General features: G+C 51.7%; 1 protein-coding gene across 3 annotated transcripts in view; it reads right to left on the bottom strand.

Annotated features, from left to right (window-relative positions):
• The window catches only part of GAK (cyclin G associated kinase), a 1,898,577-nt gene that overhangs the window by 1,000,417 nt on the left and 872,234 nt on the right, over nucleotides 1–25,926 (bottom strand). For all 3 annotated transcript variants that reach the window (XM_085636622.1, XM_085636624.1, XM_085636623.1), the window contains exon 15: nucleotides 17,931–18,064. In XM_085636622.1, coding sequence (XP_085492748.1) covers nucleotides 17,931–18,064 — 134 coding nt within the window. The remainder of the gene's footprint in view (nucleotides 1–17,930; nucleotides 18,065–25,926) is intronic.

The following is a 25,926-nucleotide window of genomic DNA, read 5'->3' as shown; positions in this document are numbered from 1 at the left end:
AGAAACTCGGACAACAGAGGGAAAGAGCAAAAGTAGGCCCACACGCCAGGGAAAAAAACCATCCGGAGGGATGACCGACCGAAAGAAAACGAAGAGGACACCCACAGAAGACAAGCCACCCAGAGGGAGGCGACTGCAGAAACCCAAGCAGAGGGTCCTCACAGAACGGGGACAAAAGGCGGGTTGTGAAGGAATCTGCGGCTAGAATCGTGTCTACCAGATACATTATTACCGAAGGTAAGTAACTCGTACATCTGATAGAGACTACTAGCCGCAGATTCCTTAACGTAGAATAGATACCCTAGCCATACCCTGAAGGGAGGAGGGCCTGCGAGAGAGCCTCCCCACCAGGAGAGACACAGGGCCCCAGCAGGGGACATGTCACAGGGACCAGAAGGGAAGGGCCAGGATAACCTGAGCCCAACCAAGGGAGACTGCCCAACACCCGCAGGGGCAGACAGCGCCCAAGGAACACAAGGAGCACCTCAAACCCTAGGGAGAGAAGGTAGAACCGGAGGCAGGGCCCACTGTAAGAACACATACACAGTGACAGAAAAGAGCCAAACACACCTCAGCCGCAAGCAGCGGGCAAGGCAGGGATTGCTCCACTGCCAAAAGCGCAGACGGAGAGAAAGGCACAAGGGAATACATCAAAGGCCACAATGATGTGTGAGAACAAACAGGCCTGCACTGGCTTGCACAGCCAGCAGCAGACAACACCGCGGAACGGTGCACCCATGACAAGCTAAACGCCAGCCGAAGGCAGAGGCCAGGAAGGGCCAGGACCCACCCCAAGGGAGGGGCCGGCACACACAGACCCACGAATGAAGTGTAACAAGAAAGAAAGTAAAAAAAAAAAAAAAAAAAGACGGACCAATCCTCCCACCAGAACACCACAGAGGACCAAAGCGGACAGAAGTGCAAATGTAAATGTAAATGACTAGGCCAGCAACACAGCGATCCAGAAGAAGGAAGCAAGAAGATTGCACCTGCGGCCTACCGTGACGCCACAGAGAGCAGAGGCCCAACGGACGATCACACCTCCCCAGCACATGAGAAAGCTTTATAATAACTACCATTACCTCACATAGGGCAGGTTACTTCCCAATATGGGAACCCTCTTAGGAAAAAGTTTCCGCAGCAGAGGACAACAGAAAGACCTGCGGAGAAAACCGCAGACGGCTTGTCTATCAGCCAATAAAGAATACACAGAAGGCCTAATCTCAGGGCCTACACGGCTTACCAACAGCCAAACCACAAGGCAAAACAGGCTCGGACCAGCAGCCAACAGCACCAAAGCCCCAACAGAAGAACCTGAAGGCACATGAACCACACAGAACACACAACCGGGGCGACGTTACAAGGCCCCAGGAAAACAACGGAAGAACACCACCCAAAACACAGACCGACTCACAGGTCACGGAGGAGGAGGAGGAGGAGGAGGAGGAGAAGGAGAAGGAGAAGGAGAAGGAGGAGGAGAAGGAGGACGAAGCCCCGCAGGAAACCTCTGAATGGCAGAATCCGCCGGGGGTGGAACAAAAGAGTGCCATCAAAAGAAAGGTCCACCAACTGTTCCCTCACGTTCTCCGGGAACACACTATCCCGTAGCCAGGCTTGTCGACAAATGGCCACCGAAGAAGCCATGGTACGACCAAGCACTCCGAAACGTCCAGAGCCGAGCGAAGAATAAAGGCCCCCAGCTCCAGGCCATCCAACACAGGCACCCTCCTGAGCAGCGGCAGAATAAGGGACTCCGCTGAGTCCCACAAGCAAGAAGTGGCCCTTGCCAAGACACAAAGAGTGTTAAGGGCCCGCAAAGCCGTGCTGGTGGAGGCGAAGATATTACGCCCCCAGAAATCTAACTAGCGGGCCTCCCGTGACGGGGGAGACAACGCCGATGGCAGGGAGGGAAAGGCAGTCTGTAAAAGAGAACCTCTGGTAGAGGGGTGGAGGGAAAGACACACCGGGTCCCGACCACCAGAACTCTGATGGAGGACCTCCAGAAGATGATCCGTGGGGAAATGGGCAGCCGGATCGCTAATGCGCAATATCTCCGCCGCCGTGGAAACAGCCCGAGCGGAGGCAGCACCGGCCTCCGTTGGGCCCCGCGGTGGGGGAAACCGGTCCCCCTATGTGGGCGACAGCTGCAAGCTAAGGCGGCCGTCCCCCAACCCAACCGGAGGAACTAAAGGACAAGCCCGGAAAGGAGGAAGGGGGTCCGAGGAATGGGGAACCTGAGGTCCTTCCGGCGAAGACAGCGGGCGCGGCAACGACGAAGAGCCATCCTTGGAAGACGCCGGGGAAAATTCCAAGACGCGGCGGCCCATCTCCGGAGAAGATGAAACCAACAACCGCCAAACCTCTGGAGAAGCGGAGGCGTCTGAAGACGAGTCAATGACCCGACGCCGACCCTTCGCCTTAGAGTCCGCGACCGGCATCAGGTTAACGTCAACCGGCGCCGAAAGGGACGCCGGAACGACCTCCGCCACAATGCGCAGCGCAGGAGACCGGAGCTGGGTCGGAGCCGGGGCGGCTAAGGAACGGTGCCGAAAAGGCATCGACTCGACCTACGACGGGGCAGCCGCCTGCGTGGAGAGACGAGGGGGGCCCGGGGACATGCCCGACCCATAGCCGCCCCCTGCGGTGTCGCCAGGGCCAGCAGCCGCCGGCACCTGAGCGGCGTCACTTGGCCTCGGACAAGGCCGTCGCCTGCCCAGAGGACTGAGGGGGAATCGAGAACACGCCCGAGCCCCGGCAACCTCCCGCGACACCCCAGGGACCCCCGCGGGAGTTTGCGGCGAGGCAGAGTTGCCGTGGTCCAAAGGAGGGAACCCCAAAGGGTCGCACCCCGACGGCACCACATCCTCTGAATCTGGATCCGAACCTGTCGGCGCCGGAGCAGCCGGCGACGCCGCGTAAGTCCCCACACGCGGCAAGGGATCAGCAGACATCCCAGGAAGAGAAGGAGGAGAAGGAAGAGCCAGAGAGGCCTGCAAGGCCACCGCATAGGCCTCCATCTGGGCTCTGGTCGCACCCGCGCCGGGGAACGGCGGCTAGGGTGGCGAAGCGCGGGGCCGCACCACCCGCGGAGATCCCACGCCCCCAACAGGCCAGGGACCGGGCCTCAGAGATAAACTACGCCACTTACTAGCAGGTGAGTGACGCACTTGTGGCCTGGGAGAAGGATGATGTCCGAGACGGAGGCGGCGGTTCTTGAAGCCATCCACGGGGGTCGGACGCGGCGATGACGCCAACCTGGACATGCGTGCCGAAAGGAGCTTCATCCGGCGCACACGCCGGAACTTCGGCTTCATTTGCTGACACGCCTCACAATCTGTGGAGTCATGGTGCTCCCCCAAACACCACATGCAGATGGGGTGAGGATCCGTCGCCGACATCTGGCGCGCGCAAAACGAGCACATCTTGAAGCCCGAAGGCATTCGCACACTGTTCAGCGTTTTTTCTTGCGAACAAGAAGGCCTGAAACAGGCCAGGAACACGATCCGGGTCCGCATTGCACACAGAAAAGGATAAAACTGATGTCAGCGCGCCCTGGTGGGCTTATGTGACCTCAATGACCTCACGCCCGCGGAGGATGCCGGGGCGGAGTCGCGTGGTACAGCCGCCCGGCGCGCAGAGATGCTGGGCAAAAAAGTTTTCCGGGTCCAGTCTCACACCTGGGGATAATTCTACCTTAAGGAATCTGCGGCTAGCAGTCTCTATCGGATATTTTATTTAGACATTTATCAAGTCAATCACCTATGGTCACAAAAAGACTACTCTCTATCTTCATATAGTCCATTACTTACCTGTCTCCTCAACAATCTAATTTTGGCAGATCACTTCTGGAGTCTTCCTGGTCTGAAGCAGCCAGCAACACCCTAATCAGGGCATTTCAAAACAGTATGGTTAAAAAAAGTACTACTCAATTGAGCTGCCGTCAAACATAGCCTGGCACCTTCCGGTTGCATACACTCCTCTATCCCCACAATCCAAAACATACCCCAATTATCATACTACCTCTCCAATCATCCAAACCCACCAACTGTCACCTGAAATCCAAACTCTGTAAAACACATCCTAAACATGACATTCTCCCTCTTCCCCATCCTTTGAAAAGAGTTTTCACCTGGCAGTCTCTTTTGATCTACCAACATGCACCCCAGACCTGATGTTTAGCTTCTCCTTGCCCACCAAAACATACCCATTCTCCTCTCGCACTTTAAACACAGCGCTACTCGCATACTAACTCCTACACGCTCTAACAAATACGTTTTTTACCTTTGGTTGTGTGCGCCTGAAGTGACGTCGCAGGACCTATATAGACACCGCCCGGGTGCGCTGACATCAGTTCCTAACACGACTTTCCACGCCAGAAGCGCAGAGCCATGAAACACACTGATCACTGGTGCGTCCAAACAAGGGCCCATTAGGGGAGTCCCCAAACCTAGACATCAGTTCGCAGAGCGGGGAGGATGGTTGGGGCGGTAAGGAATCTACAACTAGAATATGTGTCTACCAGATACATTGTTACGGAAGGTAAGTAACCTATTCATCTGATAGGGACTTCTAGTTGTAAATTCCTTACCTTTTGAATAGTTACTCCAGCAATACCAACCCCGGAGGAGGGTCTGCGAACCAAGATCACAAGAGAAAGTCCTGGAGGACCGAATGGGCAAAGTCCCTTTCCATCCGGACTTGGCTGTCCAGGCAGTAGTGTCTGGTAAAAGTGTGCATGGTTCCCAAAGATGCTGCCTGACAGATATCCAGAACTGAGACTCCGCGTGCTAACGCAGTGATTGCCGCTGTTGCTCTAGTAGAGCGAGCACAGGAACTTGCCAATGCGTAGCACAATATAATGCAGAGGACAACCCATCGAGAGATGGTCCTTTTACGTACTGCCTGACCTATCTTGGTACCCACATAGCCAACTAAGAGTTGATCATCCACCAGGAAGTCTTTGGTACGATCAAGATGAAAAGACAACAAACATTGTGGGTCCACGCAGTGGAGCCTCTCCTCTTCTTTGAAGGGATGCGGGGGTGGGTAAAAGGTGGGCAGAGTAATGGATTGTCCCACATGAAAGCGTGTGACCACTTTAGGTGGGACAACGTTTTTGTGACAAGTACCACTTTATCCCGATGGACAAACAGATGGAGACTTGAAAGTAAGGACCTTAAGAAACCTATTAACAATGGGAGATATGATCAAGGTAGGCTGATCTGGAAGTCTCAGTAGGTAGAGATAGCTGAAGGATAACCATTAAGGGTGCCCAAAGCAGAGTCCTGCTGGGCCAAAGAAAGTATGTACAACAGAACTTCTGAAAGAGGGGCGGAAATGGGATCAACAACCTTTGCTGTACACCATGCCACAAATTTGTTTAATCTACAGGCATATACCACTTTAGTGGAGTGAAGACTGGCTGCCAAGATGGCATCACAGACTTTGTGTGGAAGGTCCAAAGCGGTCAACTATCACAGCTCAATCTCCACGCAAGGAGGTGGAGGCTGGACAGTTACGGGTGAATAACCGTTTCCTGCTGCTGCGATAGAAGATCCACACAAAGGAGCAGTCAGATTAGAGGATCAATTGCCATGCTGAGAAGGTCAGAACACCAGATTTCATGCTCAATCCGGAGCCACATGAATGACTTGAGCCCGGTCGAGCTTGCTTTTCCTGAGCACTCTGGGCAAAAGTGGTATAGGCAAAAAGGTGCCGAGGAGGCCGAAGTTCCATTTGCAACGAAAAGTGTCGCCGAGCGAGCGTTGCCTTGGAAACTCCAAAGCACAACACTGCTGACATTGTGTGTGCTCTTTGGAGGCAAACAGATCTAACCTAGGGTCTCCCCACCACTGAAAGATACCTTGTGCCACCTCCAGATGGAAACACCATCTGTGATTGACCAGGCACCGACGGCTGTGTTTGTTCGCTCTGGTATTGAGAGCAACCTGCCAGATAGTGAACCACCAGGAATATGCCCTGATGTTCCAACCATGCCCAGAGGCGGAGAGCCTCCTGACAAAGGGTCCATGATTCCACCCTGCCCTGTTTGTTGCAGTACCACATGGCAGTGTTGTTGTCAGTGAACACCTGCATCACCTTCCCTTTGAGAAAGGGAAGGAATGCCTTCTGCGCCAGTCTGATCGCCCGGAGCTCCAAAAAGTTGATATGGAGGTAGGACTCCACTGGAGACTAGAAGCCTCTGATCTACGCCTCTCCAAGGTGGCGGTGGCCGACCCATCCCAGTATTGATGTGTAGGAAGGTGCAATCTGACTATATGGTTGCCCCCACTTTTTGCCTGGTGTTTTGCTGGTTTATGACATAGTTGGACTGGGATGCTGCTATTCAGGGCCCCAGTCTATCTGTTTTCTCTGTAAAATGGTTTGCATGTACATTAGGTACATATCTAATTGGATTCTGGAGTGCCTTATAAGCCCCTAGTATAGGGTATACTATGTACCTAGGGCATAGGTACCTCAGAGGCCTACTAGGGGATGTAGCATATATTATGCCACCCCTGGGAAGCAGTCCAAAATGGCACCACAGGTCTGCTACTGCAGCCGGGGTAAGGGTGTGCTTGCACCCCTTACTGTGGTATAGGCTACCTATATCACTACCCTATACAGACACATATAAACCTGTAAGCCACTCCTATGGCAGGCCTTGACGATCATGAAGGTAGAGTGCTCGGTTTTGTGTGAGAGGCTGCCCAAGCAAGAGCTGAGCCCCTCTGCAGCTTTCAGAAATACTTCTGTGATAGAGCCATACCATATACTGTTAAGTGCATTATAACCTCTTGGTAGATGCTAACTTTGGAATGGCTGCATCAAAACATGTTGTGTTTGGTGTCAAACGCTTTGGAATACTACCCCCCCCCCACCCCCGCCAATTCTAGCGACCGGGGGTAGCATTCCACCCTTCTAGGGGGAGAGACATGTTCACACTGGCTATACCCAGTAGGACTTTCCTGAGTCCTGGCATTACAAGATGGATGCCTCTGACACAGACACGGGTCTGGCCTCCTGCTGCTGACCGAAACTCTGGCAGGGGAGGCCTGGACAATAGGTTTCCTGTCGAGGGGCGGTGTCCCCACCTCCCCAGACAGGCTGATGTGTATTGGGGCTGGGCGGGAGCACTCTCTGGTGCTTTGAAGTCCTGCACTGGGGGCACGTTTGCTCTCCCTGTGCATTGCCCAGTTCAAACCGGTTGCAGGGGCTACCTGCCCCTGCTCTGGTGCGAAACTGGACAAAGGAAATGGGTGTAACCAACAAGCCCACCCATAGGTGGGGCCTTGGTTAGCCCATCCCCTAAACTTACTATAAGTATAGGAATCCAGTCCCTAGGACTTTAGATTACCCTGGACGAAACTCTGCAACATACATCCTGGACCTTTGACGTTCTACTTTAACTAGAAGACTGAAGAAATCTCCCTTGGGGTCAAGGAGTGACTCCTCTGCTTGGCAGGCACCAAAGAAGCAACTGACTGGTCTGCATCGCTGAAGCTCCCGCCGGACTCCGAAGTCTTTGCATCACCAAAGATGGATTTCCAGACTTCCCCGAGGCTACCCTGAGTCCACAGCAAAGCTGAGGCCCGTGGCTATCGTGGGTGATGTGGAACCGTAACCCCTGGACACAGTGAACTTTTGCAGCAACACTATCTTCCTGGTCCTCCTCGAAGTTGTGCTTTGCGCTCCGAGTAGCCCCAGCCTTGAGCACCTCCTGCACCGAAGATTGTTGGCCTCCACTCCACGAGTGACCCGTGGGCCAGCTTCAAGTGCGACCGCTCAAGGCTCCTTCGCGATCACTAGCCCATTGGCTAGCAGGTCCCCACGAAGGCAACTCCTTTTCTAATTGGGCGTTTCTGGTTGCGCCCGATGTGCCATGACTTACCCTCGCTGGGTGAGTCCCTCAGACCTTGCTGGTCTGCACCGCAGCCCTTTCTCTGAATTCCAGTGACTTGCCGTTGCCAAGGCTTGTTGGGTCCATTCTGGTCGCCGACACCGCAGCACTCGACAGACTTCGCGGGACAGCTCGAATCCGGCTCGTGGACTTCGTCGAGGCCTCCTGGACCTCGTGGCTGAAGAGTCAAGACACCCATCAACTCACCTGAAGCACCCTACATCTGTGGGCATTGGTCCATCCTGCCCTCGGTCACTGGCAAGTGACCCAGACTCTGTCCCCTCTGCTTTCAGGTTCCTCCCATCCTAGATCCAGGCTTTGATCTCTCCGGACACTTCTCCTCTTCACGGCAGCAGCAGTTCATTGCAGGCTTCCATTGAAATCGACGACGCGACCCGACACCAAAAGACAGCTATGCACCCGGCTTCCCTGGGTGAGGTAACTCGAGTACTCCGGTGCTCTCGTGGGAACTTCCTAAGTCCAAAATGGTTTGGTCCTGACTCGATTAGAAGTGTCCCTAATCTTTAAATTTCCAACCGCGGCATTGCCCATAGCAGATAACGGGAACCCACGGTTGTTTTTACACACTGCATACAGTCCCCGTGGGTCCCCTGTGTCACTACCTTGGGTGGTTCCTTGGGGTCCCAGCGATTCTAGAGGCTATAGGCCAAGTGTCTATCCCAGTCGTGGTTCTTAAACCACTTTTTTGGTATATGGTTTGGTACGCCCCTAGGGCCCAAACGTGTATTTGTGCTACTACTGATGATTGCTATCTTGTAAACTAAGTACTACGAATTCCTGTCACAAAGAGTCTAGAGGGGTGTGTTTTATCTTAAATACATATATATTAAATATATACCTGGTGTGGTTGCTTTTCATTTGATCATTCAAGTGATTATAGACTGGTAAAACAAGCTGCTTTACATTCGTTTAAGACTTAGCCTGTAGGCTGCTCTCCATAACTACCACTAGGTTAGCTTTCAATAAGGGTTGTCTTTAACCTATCACCATAAGGGGTTGTTTGGACTGATACAAGGTGCCCACTAGAACTAGTGGACAGCATATATCAGGCCACCTTCTCACATGATGCATCTGTCACCACAGTCAGATTTGGTTGGGGAAGGGAGAGGGATCTGCCTCTGACCCAATCTTGGTTCGTTAGCCACCACTGCAGTTAGGGTGCAGCTCCCTCCGAGATCTGGATGTAGTAGGAAACATTCCTCTAATTTTGCATCCACTGGATTTTCAGGTCCCACTGCAGAGCAGTCATATGCCATCTAGCATGATCCACCAACAGGATGCAGGACACCATGAGCCCCAGCAGCCTAAGTCATCCTCAGCGAAATCTAGACTCAAAGCTGAAACATCGGTATCATAGCCTGAATATCCCTGGATCTGTCCGTAGCTCGAGATTCCTTGAAGCGTTCAAGCACTGATTCTGCCTTGCCGTCAAAAAGGTGCCATCAAACGGAATGTCAATCAGGGCAGATTGGACATCCCCAAAAAAGCCAGAAGAACAAGTTACTTACCTTCGGTAAGAAACATTAGTTAGTTAGATTCCTCACCTTAGAATATCCCCAGGCGTCAGACTGGATCCGGAAGATTTTTCGTAAGCAATACCCCTTGCGCGTCGCTAGGCGTCGTCTGCGGCTCCGCGTCCGTCGTCGTGCGCCGGGATGACGTCGACGGAGTACTTAGACGCCGCCCTCGCGCGCTGACGTCAGTTCTTGTACATAGCCTTCCGCGCCAGGAACGCAGAGCCATGCAAAGACCGACACTGGTGCCAAAAATAAAATCTAGGGGCCTGAAAAGGATAACCTTAACCCTAGATGTCAGTTCGCAGAACGAGGAGGATGGGTGGGTCGGTGAGGAATCTAACTAACTAATGTTTCTTACAGATACATCGTTACCGAAGGTAAGTAACTTGTTCATCTGAAAGAAACACGTTAGTTAGATTCTTCACCTTAGAATAGATACCCAAGCAATACCATCCCCGGTGGTGGGTCTGCGAACCAAGATCACACCAGAAAGTCCTGGAGGACAGAACGGCCAAAGAAGCCATCCCTCCGGACTTGGATGTCAAGGCAATAATGCCTGACAAACGTGTGTAGCGAAGCACACGTCGCCGCCTGACAGATGTCCTGCAAAGGGACACCCCGTCCCAAAGCAGTAGTAGCCGCAGTGGCCCGAGTAGAATGGGCGCGCAGCCCAGCAGGAGGCTCCTTTTTTGCCAAGGAATAACAAATTTTAATGCACAAAACGACCCACCGAGAGATGGTCCGTTTGTGCACAGCTTTCCCCTTCTTAGCACCCACGTATCCAACGAAAAGTTGGTCGTCCACCCGGAACTGCTTTGTGCGGTCCAAATAAAAGGAGAGCGCACGTTTTGGGTCCAGACGGTGGAGCCTCTCTTCCTCTTTGGAAGGATGCGGAGGCGGAAAGAAGGTGGGCAAGGTGACAGACTGCCCAAGATGAAACGGAGTCACCACTTTCGGAAGAAAGGAGGGACGAGGTCGAAGGACAACCTTGTCCGGATGAACAGACAGAAAAGGAGGCTTTGAAGATAAAGCCTGGAGCTCACTCACCCGTCTAGCCGAGGTGATGGCTACCAGAAAAGCAGTCTTAAGAGTCAGAAGACGAAGGGGACAATTGTGAAGAGGCTCGAAGGGAGCGCACATCAGGAATGTCAGGACAAGATTCAAGTCCCACTGAGGCATTACAAACGGAACAGGAGGGAACGTGTGAGTAATGCCCTTTAGAAAGCGTGTAACTAGAGGGGACTTGAAAAGAGAAGGCTGCTCAGGAAGCCGCAAGAAGGCATAGATGGCAGCAAGATAACCTTTCAGGGTGCCCAGGGCAGAGCCCTGCCGGGCCAAAGAAAGAAGAAAGAGGAGAACCTCAGAAAGAGGATCCACAGCCTTTGCTGTGCACCATGCCACAAATTTGTTCCACCGGCAGGCGTATACCGTCTTTGTGGAGGGACGCCTGGCTGCCTGAATGATATCACAGACTTCAGGAGGCCAGTCAAATGGCATCAACTGCCGCCGCCCAATCTCCACGCATGGAGGTGGAGGCTGGACAGGTTCGGGTGGAGGACCGTCCCCTGCTGCTGCGACAGAAGATCCTCCCGAAGGGGCAGACGTATCGGAGGATCGGTCGACATACTGAGTAGCTCGGGATACCAGTACCTTCGTGCCCAGTCCGGAGCCACCAAGATGACTTGGGCCCGGTCGCGCCTGATCTTCTTCAGCACTCTGGGCAGAAGTGGTATAGGGGGAAAAACGTACAACAGACCGCAACTCCACTCGTGACGAAAAGCGTCGCCGAGCGAGTGCCGCCTTGGAAATTCCAACGCGCAGAACTGCTGACATTGCGCGTTCTCTTCGGTGGCGAATAGATCTAACCAAGGCTCTCCCCACTGCTGAAAGAGACCTTGCGCCACTTCGGAGTTCAGACGCCATTCGTGATCCATCATGCACCGGCGGCTGAGTTCGTCTGCTCTGGCGTTCAGAGAGCCCGCCAGATGTTGAACCACTAGGGTGACGCCCTGGTGTTCCAGCCACGTCCAGAGGCGCAGAGCCTCCTGACAAAGGGTCCACGACCCCACCCCGCCCTGTTTGTTGCAATACCACATGGCGGTGGTGTTGTCCGTGAACACCTGCACGACACTGCCCCTGACAGAGGGAAGGAAGGCTTTCAGTGCAAGCCGGATAGCTCTCAACTCCAACAGGTTGATGTGGAGACGAGACTCCGCCGGAGACCAGAGGCCTCTGATCTCCGCCTCTCCCATATGGCCACCCCATCCCAGGAGGGACGCATCCGTCACTACGACATGCTCCGGTTGGGGAAGAGAGAGGCTTCTGCCCATGACCCAATCGCGGTCCGTGAGCCACCACTGCAACTGCTGTGCAGTGCCCTCCGAGATCAAGACATGGTCGGACAGGTTGCCGTGATGCTGGGCCCACTGAAACTTCAGGTCCCACTGAAGAGCCCGCATGCGCCGCCTGGCGTGATGCACTAGTAGGATATAGGAGGCCATCAGCCCCAGAAGCCGCAACACTAGCCTGACCGAAACCCAGGATAGAGGCCGAAAGATGGGAATCAGGGCCTGAATATCCCAGACCCGCTGTTCCGGTGGATAGACCCGGAACTGCGCCGAATCGAGAACCGCTCCGATGAAAAGGAGCTTCTGAGAGGGACTCAGGTGTGACTTCGGCACGTTGATGGAAAATCCCAGCAAATGCAGGAGATCCGCCGTAGTCTGGAGGTGGGAGACGACTGCCTGGGGCGAGCCCGCCTTCAACAACCAGTCGTCGAGATAGGGGAAGACTGGAACCCCTGATCTGCGCAGATGAGCTGCGACCACCGCCATCACTTTCGTGAACACCCGAGGGGCACTGGTGAGGCCGAAGGGGAGCACGGTAAACTGAAAGTGCTCTGGGCCCACCGTGAACCGCAGGTAACGCCGGTGGGCCGGCAGGACGGGGATGTGGAAATATGCGTCCTGCAAGTCCAACGCTACCATCCAGTCTCCGGTGTCTAGGGCAGCTAGAACCTGAGCCAAAGTCAACATCTTGAACCTTTCCTTCCGGAGGAAGGCATTGACGTTCCGGAGGTCCAAGATAGGGCGTAGGCCCCCTTTGCCCTTCTTGGGAACCAGAAAGTAGTGGGATTAACAACCACGACCTACTTCTGGGCTCGGAACGCGCTCGACGGCCCCCTTGGCCAAGAGGGCCGAAACTTCCTCGTGGAGAAGATTCAAATGATCCCCCGAGATACGGTGGTGCTGCGGTGGCATGGCTGGAGGGGTCGCCTCGAAGGGGAGGGAGTAGCTCCTTCGGACGATTTGCAGCACCCACCTGTCCGATGTGATGGACCGCCAGTGGAGCAGGTGATGGCGAACTCTGCCGCCCACTGGCGTGGAATGGGCCTGAAAGCTCGGACTAGGAAGGTTTTGAGGCAGATGCTGCCGGGGTGGATGTGGACTGACCTCGTCGTCCTCCAGAACCGCCTCGGCGGAAACCACGTCCGCGACCGCGCGCAGGTTGATTCTGCGGCTGGTGGCTAGGCGTACGTGAGGAGGCACCCCTTCCTTGGCCACGAAAGGGGCGAAAGGCGGAAGTGTGCGACCGCGGGGCCGAGAGGCCCAAGGACTTGGCCGTAGCCCGGGAGTCCTTAAAGCGATTCAGCGCACTGTCCGCTTTCTCGCCAAAAAGGCGAGTGCCATCAAAGGGCATGTCCATGAGAGAGCTCTGGACATCACCCGAAAATGACGTGGACCGCAGCCAGGCGTGACGTCTAAGCGCCACTGAGGTAGAAATCGCCCTACCCAGCGAGTCCGTGGTGTCAAGCCCACATCTTATAGCATGTCGCGCGGCATCCCTCCCATCGGCCAGAGCCTGGGTAAGTCGTGTCCGGACCTCCTCCGGACACAGGGGCAGCGCGTCCTCCACCGCATCCCACAGAGAGTGGGAATAACGGTCCAAGAGACAAGCGGTGTTCAAAGACCGCAGGCCCAAACTAAGGGAAGAGAACAGTTTCTTGCCAAACTGCTCTAGTCTCTTGGAATCCCGGTCCGGCGGGGCGGTCGGGAAAGAGGATTGGGAGGTGGAGGCCTGGATAACCAGGCTCTCAGGGGTAGGGTGTTGGGACAGAAAACTGGGGTCGCCCGGAGCAGGGCGGTGGCGCCTGGCGATGTTCCTGTCCACAGGAGGAACTGTGGAGGGCTTGGACCAGGTGCCCCGTAGAACGTCAGTGAGGGCCTCATTGAATGGCAGCAGAGGCTCAGTGGAGCTTGCTGCAGACTGAAGCACCTCAGTGAGGACGTTCGTCCTCACAGCCACGGCAGGCAGCTCGAGCCCCAGGGCTGCGGCCGCCTTGCGCAGCACCACGGAGAAAGCAGCACCCTCCTCCGAAGCCACAGTCAGAGGAGAGATGACTCCAGTGTCTGGCGAGGTATCCAGACCACTGGCCTCCCCCAGTTCATCTGCCCAGTCCTGGGACAGTTGGGCCTGAGCGGCCATAGGATCCTCGGATCCCTCCCAGTAGTCCCCATCATCCGACTCCTGGTGTAGAGGGGAAAGTAACGGTGCCGGGCGGTAGACAAAATGTGTCTCTAGCGGCGTCGATCTCGGCGTCCATCGACGCCGGGCCCGGAGCGGGACTGAACTGGGGCACGACGTCGAGCGGAGTCGGCGTCGGCGTCGGGGGTGGGGGTGGAACCGGAGTCGACGCCGGCGGAGGAGGCGTGACAAGGTTGACCGGCGTCGACGGGGACTCGAGAACGGGTCCCTCGGGCGCTTGCGGCGTCGAGGCCGGAGCCGTCAATGGCGCCGGGGCCACCGGCAGGCAAGGCAGCCCAGTCGGGTCCGCGGGGCCCGAAGGCGCGCCAGCGGGCGCCGACGGCGGAGCCAGGTTCCTCATGGCCGAGAGGAAGGCACTGACTTCCGCCGGCGTCGCGTTAGTCCCAGGGACCGGAGGGTATGGGGACGGGCGCGGCGCCTGCGGCTCCGCCAGAGCCGCGGGGGTGGAACCACCCTGACCCTCGACCGAGTCGCGCGAGGGGAGTCCGAAGAGCGATGTCGCCTCTTGGACTTCTTGGAATGCTTCGACTTACCCGAAGACTTGGATGCCGACGACCGATGGTGACATCGGCTGCGGTTCCGCGACCGATCCTTGGACCTCCTCCTGGACCGGGATCGAGAGGCGCGCGGAGCCGAGTGGCGAATCTCGAGAAGCTTACGGGACCGCTCCTGTCTAGCCTTCGAGGTCAGGGCCTTGCAGTCCGAACACGACTCCGCGTCGTGATCGAGGCCCAAGCAGTAAAGACACCGGCGGTGATGGTCCATAACCGACATCAATCGGTTACAGTCCGTACAGGCTTTAAACCCAGGCATCCTACCGGCACCGATGTCGAGACATGATCAAAAAGGATCAAAAAAGTTAGTCAAAAATTGACTAAAGGGGTAGCTCTCCCGGATCTGCGCTTATTGGCGCGGAAAAAAGAAGAAGAACTGACGTCAGCGCGCGAGGGCGGCGTCTAAGTACTCCGACGACGTCATCCCGGCGCACGACGCCGACGACGGACGCGGAGCCGCAGACGACGCCTAGCGACGCGCAAGGGGTATTGCTGACGAAAAATCTTCCGGATCCAGTCTGACGCCTGGGGATATTCTAAGGTGAGGAATCTAACTAACGTGTTTCTTTCAGATGCTCTCAACCAGGTGAAGCGTTGTAATGTCACAGACGAGGCAACAGCTCTACAAGTGAGTCGGTGGTGTCCAGTTCATAATGAATTGTTAATTTCACTGCATCTCTACCGTCCGTAAATGCCTACGAGAAAACAGCCTGGGCCTCCTCTGGACACTGAGGCAGCACCTGCACAACCAGTTGGCATGAAAGTATGGGTCCAAAGGGCAAGTGGTATTCACCGACCGCAATGCTAAGCTGGAGGAAGAAAACATCCTCTTCTCAAGATAGTTCAGCTTCTTGGATTCCCTATGGGAGTACACAAGGGAATGCGCCTTTGAAAAGATGAGGCTTGGACAACCAAGCTCTCAGGGGAAGGACGTTGCGTAAGGAACACTGGGCCGCCCGGAGTAGGGCAAAGGCAGCAGGAGATTGTACTGTTCACAGGAGCCCCTATGCTGGACTTGGACTAAGTGCCCAGAAGGACATCAGTGAGGGCTCCATTAAAAGGCAAGAGAGGCTCAGAGTAGAAGCCGCAGGCTGAAGCCCCTCTGTCAGGAGGTTAGACCTGACTGCCACCGAAAAAGCCCCAGGCCAATGCCCTTGGCTACCCTTCTCACCACCACTGCGTAGGAAGCCCCCTCCTCCATAACCATGGTAGTTGGAGAAAGTAAGCTAATGTCAAGGGAAGTGTCCAAACCACCGGCCTCACCCAGGTCCATCTGCCTGTCCATGGGGTCATCAGGCTGGTTTGTTAAACGGTCCAGCTGCCCCTCCTTGTCCTCTTCATCACCTCCTGGAACAAAAAAACAACACCATGGATGAACACAGGGATAAAAAACCAACGTCAATTAATGTCGGTCCAGCTCCGTGTCAACGTCAGGGTGAGCATGGTGTTGGCGTCGGCCGGGGGCACAGTCAGGAGCGTTGCCACCAGAATCAAAGTCGGGAAGCTAGACATCAGTTTGAATCGGCTAAAGAATCCATGTGGGCCCTCCGGGGTCAAAGCTGCCAGTGTTGAAGTCCTGGGCCCCCCAACCGACTCCACAGGGTCCGGCAGAGCCGTGCTGCCCACAGATGAGGTGCATGGCCTCAAAAAACGTTCGCAACTGGGCAGGAGACGCTCCGGCTCCCAGTAAAGTGGGGAGGCACGTAGTCGTCTCGGAAAGAGGCTCTAAGGATGGAGGCCTAGAGCGACTATGCTCAGTCTCCCGCATTGGCCAGCCGGCAGACTGGGTGAGTCAGAGAATGCCTATGCTTTTTCTGCTTTTTCTTGTGCTTAACTGATTACCCAAAAGATGTTGAATGGGTCTTTTCTCTCGAGAGAAAAAGGTAGCAACATGCAAGACAAGCGCCACGCCTACAACAGCTTTCAGCACCGCTCCCTCTAAGGCTTCGGATTCATGGCCCGGCACTCAAAGCCATCATGGACATCATCCGATTACAGGATCCGCAGGGCTTGAATCCAGTGCTACTTTGGGACATCCTCGACACACCATGCATCCAAGACTCAAATCTCGACAAATCTCGACAAAAGGTTAGCCCAAAAAATGGCTAAGGGGTAGCACTCTCTGGATCTGCGCTTAGGCTGGTGCGGAAAAATAAAGTAAATGTCAGCGCGCCCGGGCGGCGTTTACATAGGTCCCGTTACGTCATTTCTGGCACGCATGAGGCTGACAAAGGATGCGGCGCCGAACTGTAATGCCTACCGACGGGCAGGGGTACAGCTGATGAAAAATCTCCGGATCCAGACTGACGCCTGGGGGAAATTCAAAAGGTAAGGAATCTAGAACTAGTAGTCTCTCTTCAGATGCACACCACAAGTAGCATCCCACCTCCCCCACCCTCTGAATCCCCCCAGAGTATTGAGTGTCCTGCCAATTTCACGTGAAAGAGAAATTCATACCCAGAATCTTTTAAAGCCTACAAAATAAGGCTCCACCTGCCTCTGCCTCCCTCTCCTATTCGTCAAAATACACCCCACAAAGGATCCTACCTCTCCTGCCCACCAAACCCCTCTCACAAAGCCTCCTGCCTCTCCAACTCTACAAACCTCATCGCAGTCGCCTGGAGCCCTGCATGAAAACTGAATGATGGACAATATGCCTTACCTTCAAATTCCATCCACATGTGACATCCTGTTTTGAACTCAACAACTGACCCGCTCCTTCTCTCTCCCACACACACATATATGCATACAAGATAACAAAGTGAGGCCTGAAACACAGCAATGGCTGTTCAATACAGCCAGTCAACACTGTGGTTTGCTGCCGATGCCAGCCTGACAATCACATGCAACATGATCAGCTGGCTGGCTGTTGTTGCTTTGATGCATAAAACTGTTAGAATGCCGATGCACTCATTTCCAAAAAGCCCAAAATTCAGATGATAGAGTACTTACACGATTACAAACACAATTAATCTAGATAAATCTTGCAACTCTGAATATCTGTAATTGGGTGGTCCCACTTGCTAAATGAGACATGAGAGGGGTTGGAAGCATTGCAACAAAACACAATATAGGAATCAGTATAAGAAAAAATGGAGAAAATGAAAAATGTGCACCTAAAGCCAAACTTGTAAGAGAGATTCAGAAAAATCAAATTCTACTGGAAAAAAAGCTCAAGTGTTGTCCCTGGGCACAAACATTAGTAACTTAATGGTGCTGATAGTTATATTTAGAATGGCAGTAAATCTCTATGGGCCACTAGGAAGGCTCCAGTTCCTTTTTATTGGGTGCTGGGACAAAGCTTGAGGTAGTAAATCAGAAGTGATTTTCTCACAAACAGGACCTTTAGAACAGTAGGAGCAACTATTTATTTAAGGAAATTGTTACAAGTACCTTTTATGCGAAGGCCATATACCAGGCGGGCAACGTTTCATACTGAACATGTAAACTGCAGCCTCAGCAGTGGAGAAAAGACGACAGAAACATAAAAAAGAGCAGACAACTACAGCGGATGCAGCTCTTCCGTCCTATGGAAAATGAAAAAGATGTATTTAAAATATAAAATAACAAAATAGACAAGCACGCCTCAGAGGTAAACCTAAAAGTGTTCAAAACACAGGTAGCTGCACAGTCTTTGAATAAAACGTGTACACTGAAGATTACACATTTTCAGAGTAAAAAAAACATTCAACAACGTCTTTAAAATGATTACTTAGTCCAGCTAATTAAAATGTGCTGTTTGCAAGGAAGGGCAGAGGATTCAATGGTGATTTAATTGGAGTCGATTGAGTCCTGCAAAAAATGAGCTGACCACCTTACTCACAGCCATTAGTTATATACAGTAACAGAGTTCATTTTGATAAAACAGGATATGGGCACTACCTGTTTTAGACATGATTAATAACAGGCTAATTTAGCTCACAAAGCAAACGATACTGTCAGAACCAATTTCAAAGTGGTACGCTATTGGGCCCAACTATGGTGGTTGAGGCCTCTTACCCCTGATTTCCCGGGAACGGGACCCAATCTACTATTGATCTTGAGCAACTGGGCCAAATACCCCTTCTGCACTTGACTCTCAGTTGTAGCTTAGCTGTGGCCAAACAGTCATAGCCTCCCTCAAGGAGGGGGCAGTGTAGATGCAGATAACTGCAACCATTATGAACAATAAATCAATGTCCAGTCAAATACTTATTTTTGTAAGCAAAAAAAGTGTTTTATTTCTTACTCTACACATGCAAAGGAATAACAACATTCCTGAGCAATAACACAATCCCCTTGAGGTTAGGGCACTAGTTGTCGTCAGGCAAATCCCTGTACCATCCTCTTTTTTATAACGTGGTCGGAATTATTTCCCATTCACTGGAGGCCATATCTAGGAAATGCTTACTAGTAGGCGGCACCCAAGAGTTCACCTTTGATTCTCTAAGGTTTAGTCAAGTGTCTATGGTGCTACAGCAAACACAAAGGAGATGATGGACGGAGCGCTGAAACTTTTCAGACACTCACTCCCAGTCACAGATCTGGGTTGAACCCATCATCGTTCTTTAGCTCACTTTGCCACCCCGGTTCAGACACAGCTATATGCAAATCAGTCTTGACTGAAGAGTCCAGTCCGAATGGCCAAGCCAGGTCTTCCCTGGACCGGAAAGAAGCATCCTGGGACTGGTTTCAGGGTAACACCCCTCATCAGCCAGGCTAGCTTGAATACAGTGGCAAAGTGAGCAAAAGACCCACGTCTTGGCATACCCTGCCACCTTAGGTTGAACAAAGCAAACACTACAGCACCAGTTGCAGTGAGTCCCGTGGGGCCCCAAAGGCCCAGTTCAAGTCTTACCTGCTCTGCCGGTATGGAAGTATTCAGTGTAGCAGCGTGCACCCTCTCTGTGGGTGCCTCCGAGTCCTGAACCGGTTCTGCAAAGTGGGACTGCTTGGGGTATATGCTGCAGCACCCGGCAGGTGCAGATTCTCTTCTTCGAGCAGCAATGCAGATTTGTTACAGCAACCGGATCGGATCCCGCTCAGCAAACACAAGTTAAGTAACTTTTTCCGATAACAGACGGGGGTTAGGTGGGTGATGGGGGAGTTGATTTGATCCTCCGGTCTCCGACTGGAGCCCCAGCAAAGTGTGTGTACTTGAACCCCTGGTCACAGCAGTAATCCTCCCATCCAAACAAACCAAACTTTTGGCCACAGTGGTATCAGCAGCCCCTCCTGGCATATGGGGTTGCCAAGTTGCTCTCTTCTGGTGTGATCGCCCTCACTACAGCAGCCCCTCCTGGTTTACAGTGTACCAATATCAGAGGACAAATGTCTCATGCTATTTGCCTAAATAAGATCAACAGTGGCCCCCTCTGGCATACAGGGCCCCCGTGGCAAGGGGATGCAGGTCTTGCACTTCCCGCACGGCTCAGATCACGGCAGTCCTCTCCAAGCATACACTGAGTGCCACCAGATAATTCCTTCATACAGGCAACAACTCTATCAGTACTCAGCCATTCTCATCACACCTCGCTCAGGGAGTCCTCTTGGTAGGGGTCCACACTGGACCTCGGTCTCTCTCCAACGCTCTCCTCTTTCTCACAGGGCATACTGGTCTTGGTAAGCAGACAGGCGCTGGTGCTCCAGGCCAAGGTGATCTTGGTTTTCATGGGTGATGTTCCCTTATGAAGCAAAGAGACTAGCAAGCCTTGGTCCCCAGTCCTGGTCACAGGCATGGGTCTTGCAGCGCTCCCCTTCCTCACACAGCCCGTTTGACTGCTTGGCAGGTGACAAAGTTTGGGGTCTCAGCCTCCCCTTCTTATTGTCTTATTTCTAGACACCAAATGTGAGTTAGGGTCTGAGACTTTGAAGCTTTATGCTAGGGTTCTGCACCTGGATGTCAACCACAGTGATGTGTGCATCAAAAGGTTAATAATGGGCTATAAGCCCTACTCTTCATGATACCGTTATCAGCCCCATTTCTTTCCTGAGAGGTGTCCAGGCCGCTTCCTTGTGATCTATCACTGAATTAAAGAGCAATCTTTTGAAGTGTAAAGGGAGAGTCCCTTTTTCCAGTCCTAAAGTGTGTCGCACTCAGCTCACAGGAATGCAGCAATACAAATCAGTCTGAGTATAAGAGGGAAGGGGAAATGCCTCATGCCTTCACTGGGAAGGCCTGGGCTTCCCACAATGGAACCTCGGGTCCTCCATGTAATGAACCATTGCAGGCATATTTGCACTCAGTATATTCACACATCTTCCAGTACTGTTATCTCCATGCATTGTACTATTCCAGGCACACAAATTCCACAAAACACAGCCAGTCTGCAGACACTGTTCAGTGCTATAGCTTTTCTGTATTGGAACAGGGAGTGGTCACCACACTCACCATGTGAACCCTGCACAGCATTTCAGATGTACTGTACATTCTTTCATTGGGCAAGCTCTGCACAGCACTACATCTCTTATGTAATGTGTACCCAACAGGCATACATCCACACAGTACATGCATTAACCGCACATATACTGTACAGTACTGCTTTATCCCTGCACTGTACCCTTCCCAGGCACACATACATCCAGCGCAGTCACTACTACTGCGTTGCACAGCATGCCACATCTACCAGATATAGACCAAGGGGGAGTTAAGCACACAGCAACTGAACTTTTATGTGAGTGAGTCTGTAGGCCTCTCTCCAGTACAAAGAGTAAACAGGACCTGTTTACTTCTACTGATCACTACACAGTATGCTGTCACCACTGCACTTGTGCTGCTTAACTCTCGTTGAAGGCTCTAGCCTTCCACCACCATGAGGTAGCGTTTGGATGCCCCTTCCGGTCCAACAAAACCGCAGTGAGACAGGCCTATGTCATGGTATATATGCATGATTCAGAATCGTCAAAATGGCAACAAATCAGCATTAGGGATCCAGACAACAGTACAGTTGGCATTCAGGGCAGGGAACACGTCTTTAACCATGCAGAGGACCTTTCTGTCTCAACAGATACCTTAAGGAACTATGTATGATTAATTATCTAGCCAGGCTGTTAGCCCGGCAGGCAAGAAGTATTTATTTCACCTGTACAACAAGTGTACACAGAAAGCAGCCCTACTTTCTAAGTTGATAACCTAGATGAATGCACAATCACAACCGTGGAAAGAAAATAATGTCAAATAAATCCCACAACAAAAAGCGACGCTAGAGAACACATGTTCAACCGCAACTATATTTTATTCTGGGGGCGCTCGAGGGAGCACTGCGGAATGGCTGCCTCCTAAGACCGCTCCGCCCTGCAGATGGCAAACTGTTAGCAGAACGATCCTACGGGCGTAGGAACCACTCGGCAGCGGCGGGAGAGAGGTGTGGGCGCCGTGAGAAGATCTGCAACCCAGAAAATCGGGAGCAAAATATTGGCGCGCTGGGACAGTCCCGCGATCCCGAAATGGCGGCGCCCTACGTGGAGGCTAAATGAAGCGGCTGGGACTTGCGGTGAGAAATGCGAGGGCGGCTGGCGCTAAACGGCTCTCTTCTTGCTTCGGGGATGGAGCTGTAATATTGCCTAAGAATCTTGCTGGGGCATCTTGGAAGCCATAAACTGTGTAGGCTTCATTCTTCACACCTACGGCGGCATACTATGTGGCGGCACAAAATGGCGGACCACCGCAGCCGTGTTGTCCTCGGTGATCTGTTTGCTCATATCAACGAGCTGTAGCCATGTACGGTGTTGGTGAGGGAAGACAGCATGCACTTACTGGCACCGCTTCTCGCACAGACTCTTGCATTATGCTTGTATGAAGATTTGCTTCCCTGTTGCTGCACGTATTACATGCGACTTGCTGCAAAAGCTGCCCATATGCTGACACACAGAGCGACTATGCTCCTGCAGAGATACTTGTTCATGGAGTAACGTTAAAGGCAGTCCCCTTGCATATTGACGCTGTGCCTGACCATCCCGGTGCTGCATTGAGGAGAGGCGAGACTGGCACTTGTGTCTGCGTTCTGTAGGATATATGCTGTTTGAAGTCGATGCCACCACCAACGTAAGGCATTCCTGGTGATCAGCGCCCATAATACATAATGCATCTCACTGCCGGACAAGCGTAGCAATAAATTATATGGTGCCCACAGTGCTGCCCAAGGGGAAAAAATCTGTGCACCGCACCCCCCCCCCCCCCCCCCCCCCCCAGCGCCTTGAGACCCTCAGGAGCAGTGCTTAATTTGTAAAAGGATAAGTGCCGGGCCTCTCGTCGGGAGGCCACTGCAGCTTGCACCTCACATAACCCATGCCAGCGCTGCCAATGACAGTACATACACAGCTACTAACCTGCACACTCCTACAAGTGTGACAAGTCAGACTATTACAAGCCACCAAAGCCAGAAGAATGGCTAGGGAGGCAGATATTAGTCATTATTAATGCAAATTGAATAAATAACCCTCTGTTGTTGTGTTCATACCTAAATTCGCAGGACAGCGCCACCATGTAGTAGACTGTCATAGCCCTGGTGCTGACAAAGTGCCGGTGCTGAGCACCGGCTCAAATTAAGCACTGCTCACGAGTGAGTAGTGCGCTTAAAACCCCCCTTATTGATTGAAGTATGTCTCACCTTCAAAACACGCCGAGCACCTATAATATTCTTTTGAGTGACCATGCACAGCATCCCATTCACAAGCAAAATATTTCAATGGTAAAATGTCAATACTAAATCTAAGCTACAGAACTTTTGCTAGCACCAATTCAATCTGAGAGAAATGTCCAAAGGAGCCTGCGTCGGACCTCAATTAAGAAGGATGACACTAGAAGTCTGTAGAGTTATTTGGAAAATATATGTTTATAAATCGCATTTATAACCCAATTGATACAACTACAACTAATGCTGATAGTTCTACAGCACTGTACTGAAACAGCTTGTTTATAGAATTTTTTGTATTAGATGTTTGAGTATTCATGTGTTTAAATTTATTGGCCTCCTGTGGAGCTGACCAGTCTTGTCTCTTGTTCTCGTCCTGTCTATGTGTTTGAATGAATGATTGTAGGAGTGTGGATTACATTTAATCACACAACTTTGTTGGGATTTATGCACAACATTGATGGTCTACCTGTCTGGGTGATTTTTTAAAAATATTTATCTATATATATATATATATCTATATATATATATATATATATCTTAACAACTTACCTGCCTACAACGACCAGAATTCCTTGCTGGGATACGCCCATCAGGGCGGGTCTGACTACAAGTAATCGCGAGTGCGATTCGAATTTGCACAGCTGTTTTGTCTTCAACATGAACCAGTGAACAAGGGAGATTGCTCCTGAAACGCGTCTGGTAATGAAAGAATGAAGCTGCAAGATTTGTATCTGTTTTATGAACTATTTATGACCAATTTATACACTTTGTCATAATATCTTTTTACACTGCAAATTTAGGATATATATCCACATAAAAAGGAACATTATTTATACTATTGCCCTTTCATTTGCACACTCTGTATATCCGCGAGTGAGGAGGTGACGCATTCCCCTCCACTTTTTATCAAGACGTTGTTGCTTTAGTTAAGAAAGACATTTCAGCCAGTTGGATTTGGTTTGTTGGTCAAACCAAGGTAAAAAACATCATTTTTGATTTTTCACAATGTCAATAAAGGTACATTTATAGGGACCAAGCTCCATCTTGGACAAAACTCGAATCCAGTATTTTACGGGTGCTAGCGCGATGCAGTACTCAAATTTATTAATCCCTAAATTATACCAGGGTACGAGGTGCAGAATGTCCAGTCCAGCACTGTTAGGAACCATTTTTCAAACAGGTTTAACCTCAGGCAGGGGCATAACAAAAGCCCCTGCAGCTTATGCGGCGCGGGCCCCCCAGGCTTACGAATACTGGAGGGCCCCCAGCCCCTACTGATGTGTCTGAGGGGCCCCTTCAGCATAACTTGCAGGGGGCCCCTCACGTTTTGTTACGCCACTGACGTCATGTCTGCTCAGGAGAAGGTTAGAGATCGTGTATATCTATCTGCCCTTTAAACAAGATCGACAAAGTGTATACAAAGAAAGTTTGTACAAGAAAGGATGAGTGGATGTGGCCTTACGGTTAGAGCGGTCAACCTCGAAGTGGGGGAACCAGGTTGTCTCGGCTGGGACGCTTAACATCCTGTGATCCTGGGCAAATCACTTAATCTCCATTTGCCCCAAAAAAATTATTGCGTCCGCCTGTAACACAACTGGCGCTCATGTAAAGCACTCTGATACCTTCGGGTCAAATTTGCACTATTCTACACTCCGAAAAAAGAAAAGAAAAAAAAATACCCTACACAAGACTTTTGTTTGTGTTTGTTTTTTAATGTGTTCTTTAGAATATGCGAACGGGTGCAGCCAACTCATTTCCCCTTATCACAGGCTTCCTCAGAGGTGCAAACATGCAAGGAATACAGTAAGTATATATTCACTTGATAAAAGATACAAACTGTCAAATGCATATTGTCATGTGACCTAGAGTATGAAAACCCACACCACATAAACCATCCATTACACAAGAACAATACAGGAGGGAATTACATAAACAAAGGGGAAACCCGAAATAAGTCATTAGACATAATACCAGATAAACATGCTCAATTCTAATCCGTCAGACATAACTCTAGAGATTTGCACAACACAACTATACAATATTACAACCAAGGGTGCACCACATTCAAAGTATTAGTGATAATCTTGGAAAATAGCGATTAGCCACGAGAAGTTTCATAAATCCAAAAGATATTTATTGATGCGTCTTGTCAACATTGTAAAAATCCAGCCAACGTGTTTCGTCTAAAAGAAAATTAATTTTTTGGTGCAAATCTATGGTTAAGTCAACACAAATCATCCCGGTCCGGTTTCAAAAGTGTATACATATCCACGGGATATTTAAATATCGGAAATTCTCACCATATCTCCAGGTGCTCCCAATTAAACACTGTCCTTATACAGAAAAATCGTTGGCGTCGGGCTTCAGTGAAAGAGGGTTAAACCTTGTAAAAAAATGGATTTGTATAGGTTGTAGCTTAATAGTTAATTAACCTATGGTATGGTTAAGGTAGAGCGTTCAGGGTCTTGGCATCAGCCCTCCAAGCCATGACGAACAAAAGAGAACGTTGGAACAATGCATGAAATCAATGCGCGAGTGGCTCCTAGATAGGCTCTGCATGCCATTTGCAGAGCAGAACGGCATCAGTGTGGACTTAGACAGCCCTCACCTAGTGTCGCTTAGTACTGCTAAAAAAAAAAAGTTTCCCAATCCAGCCTGACGCCTCAGGTATATTCAAAAGGTGAGGAATCTGCGCTAGAAGTCTATCCGAAACAAAATCTGGATGTTATCTAGCAGGCTTACTTGACAGCAATAGGCCAGATTGTTTCTATTCC

This window comes from Triturus cristatus, chromosome 2_1 (assembly GCF_964204655.1).
Source record: "Triturus cristatus chromosome 2_1, aTriCri1.1, whole genome shotgun sequence".
Lineage (NCBI taxonomy): Eukaryota > Metazoa > Chordata > Amphibia > Caudata > Salamandridae > Triturus > Triturus cristatus.
This window is presented reverse-complemented; position numbering and strand designations above follow the sequence as displayed.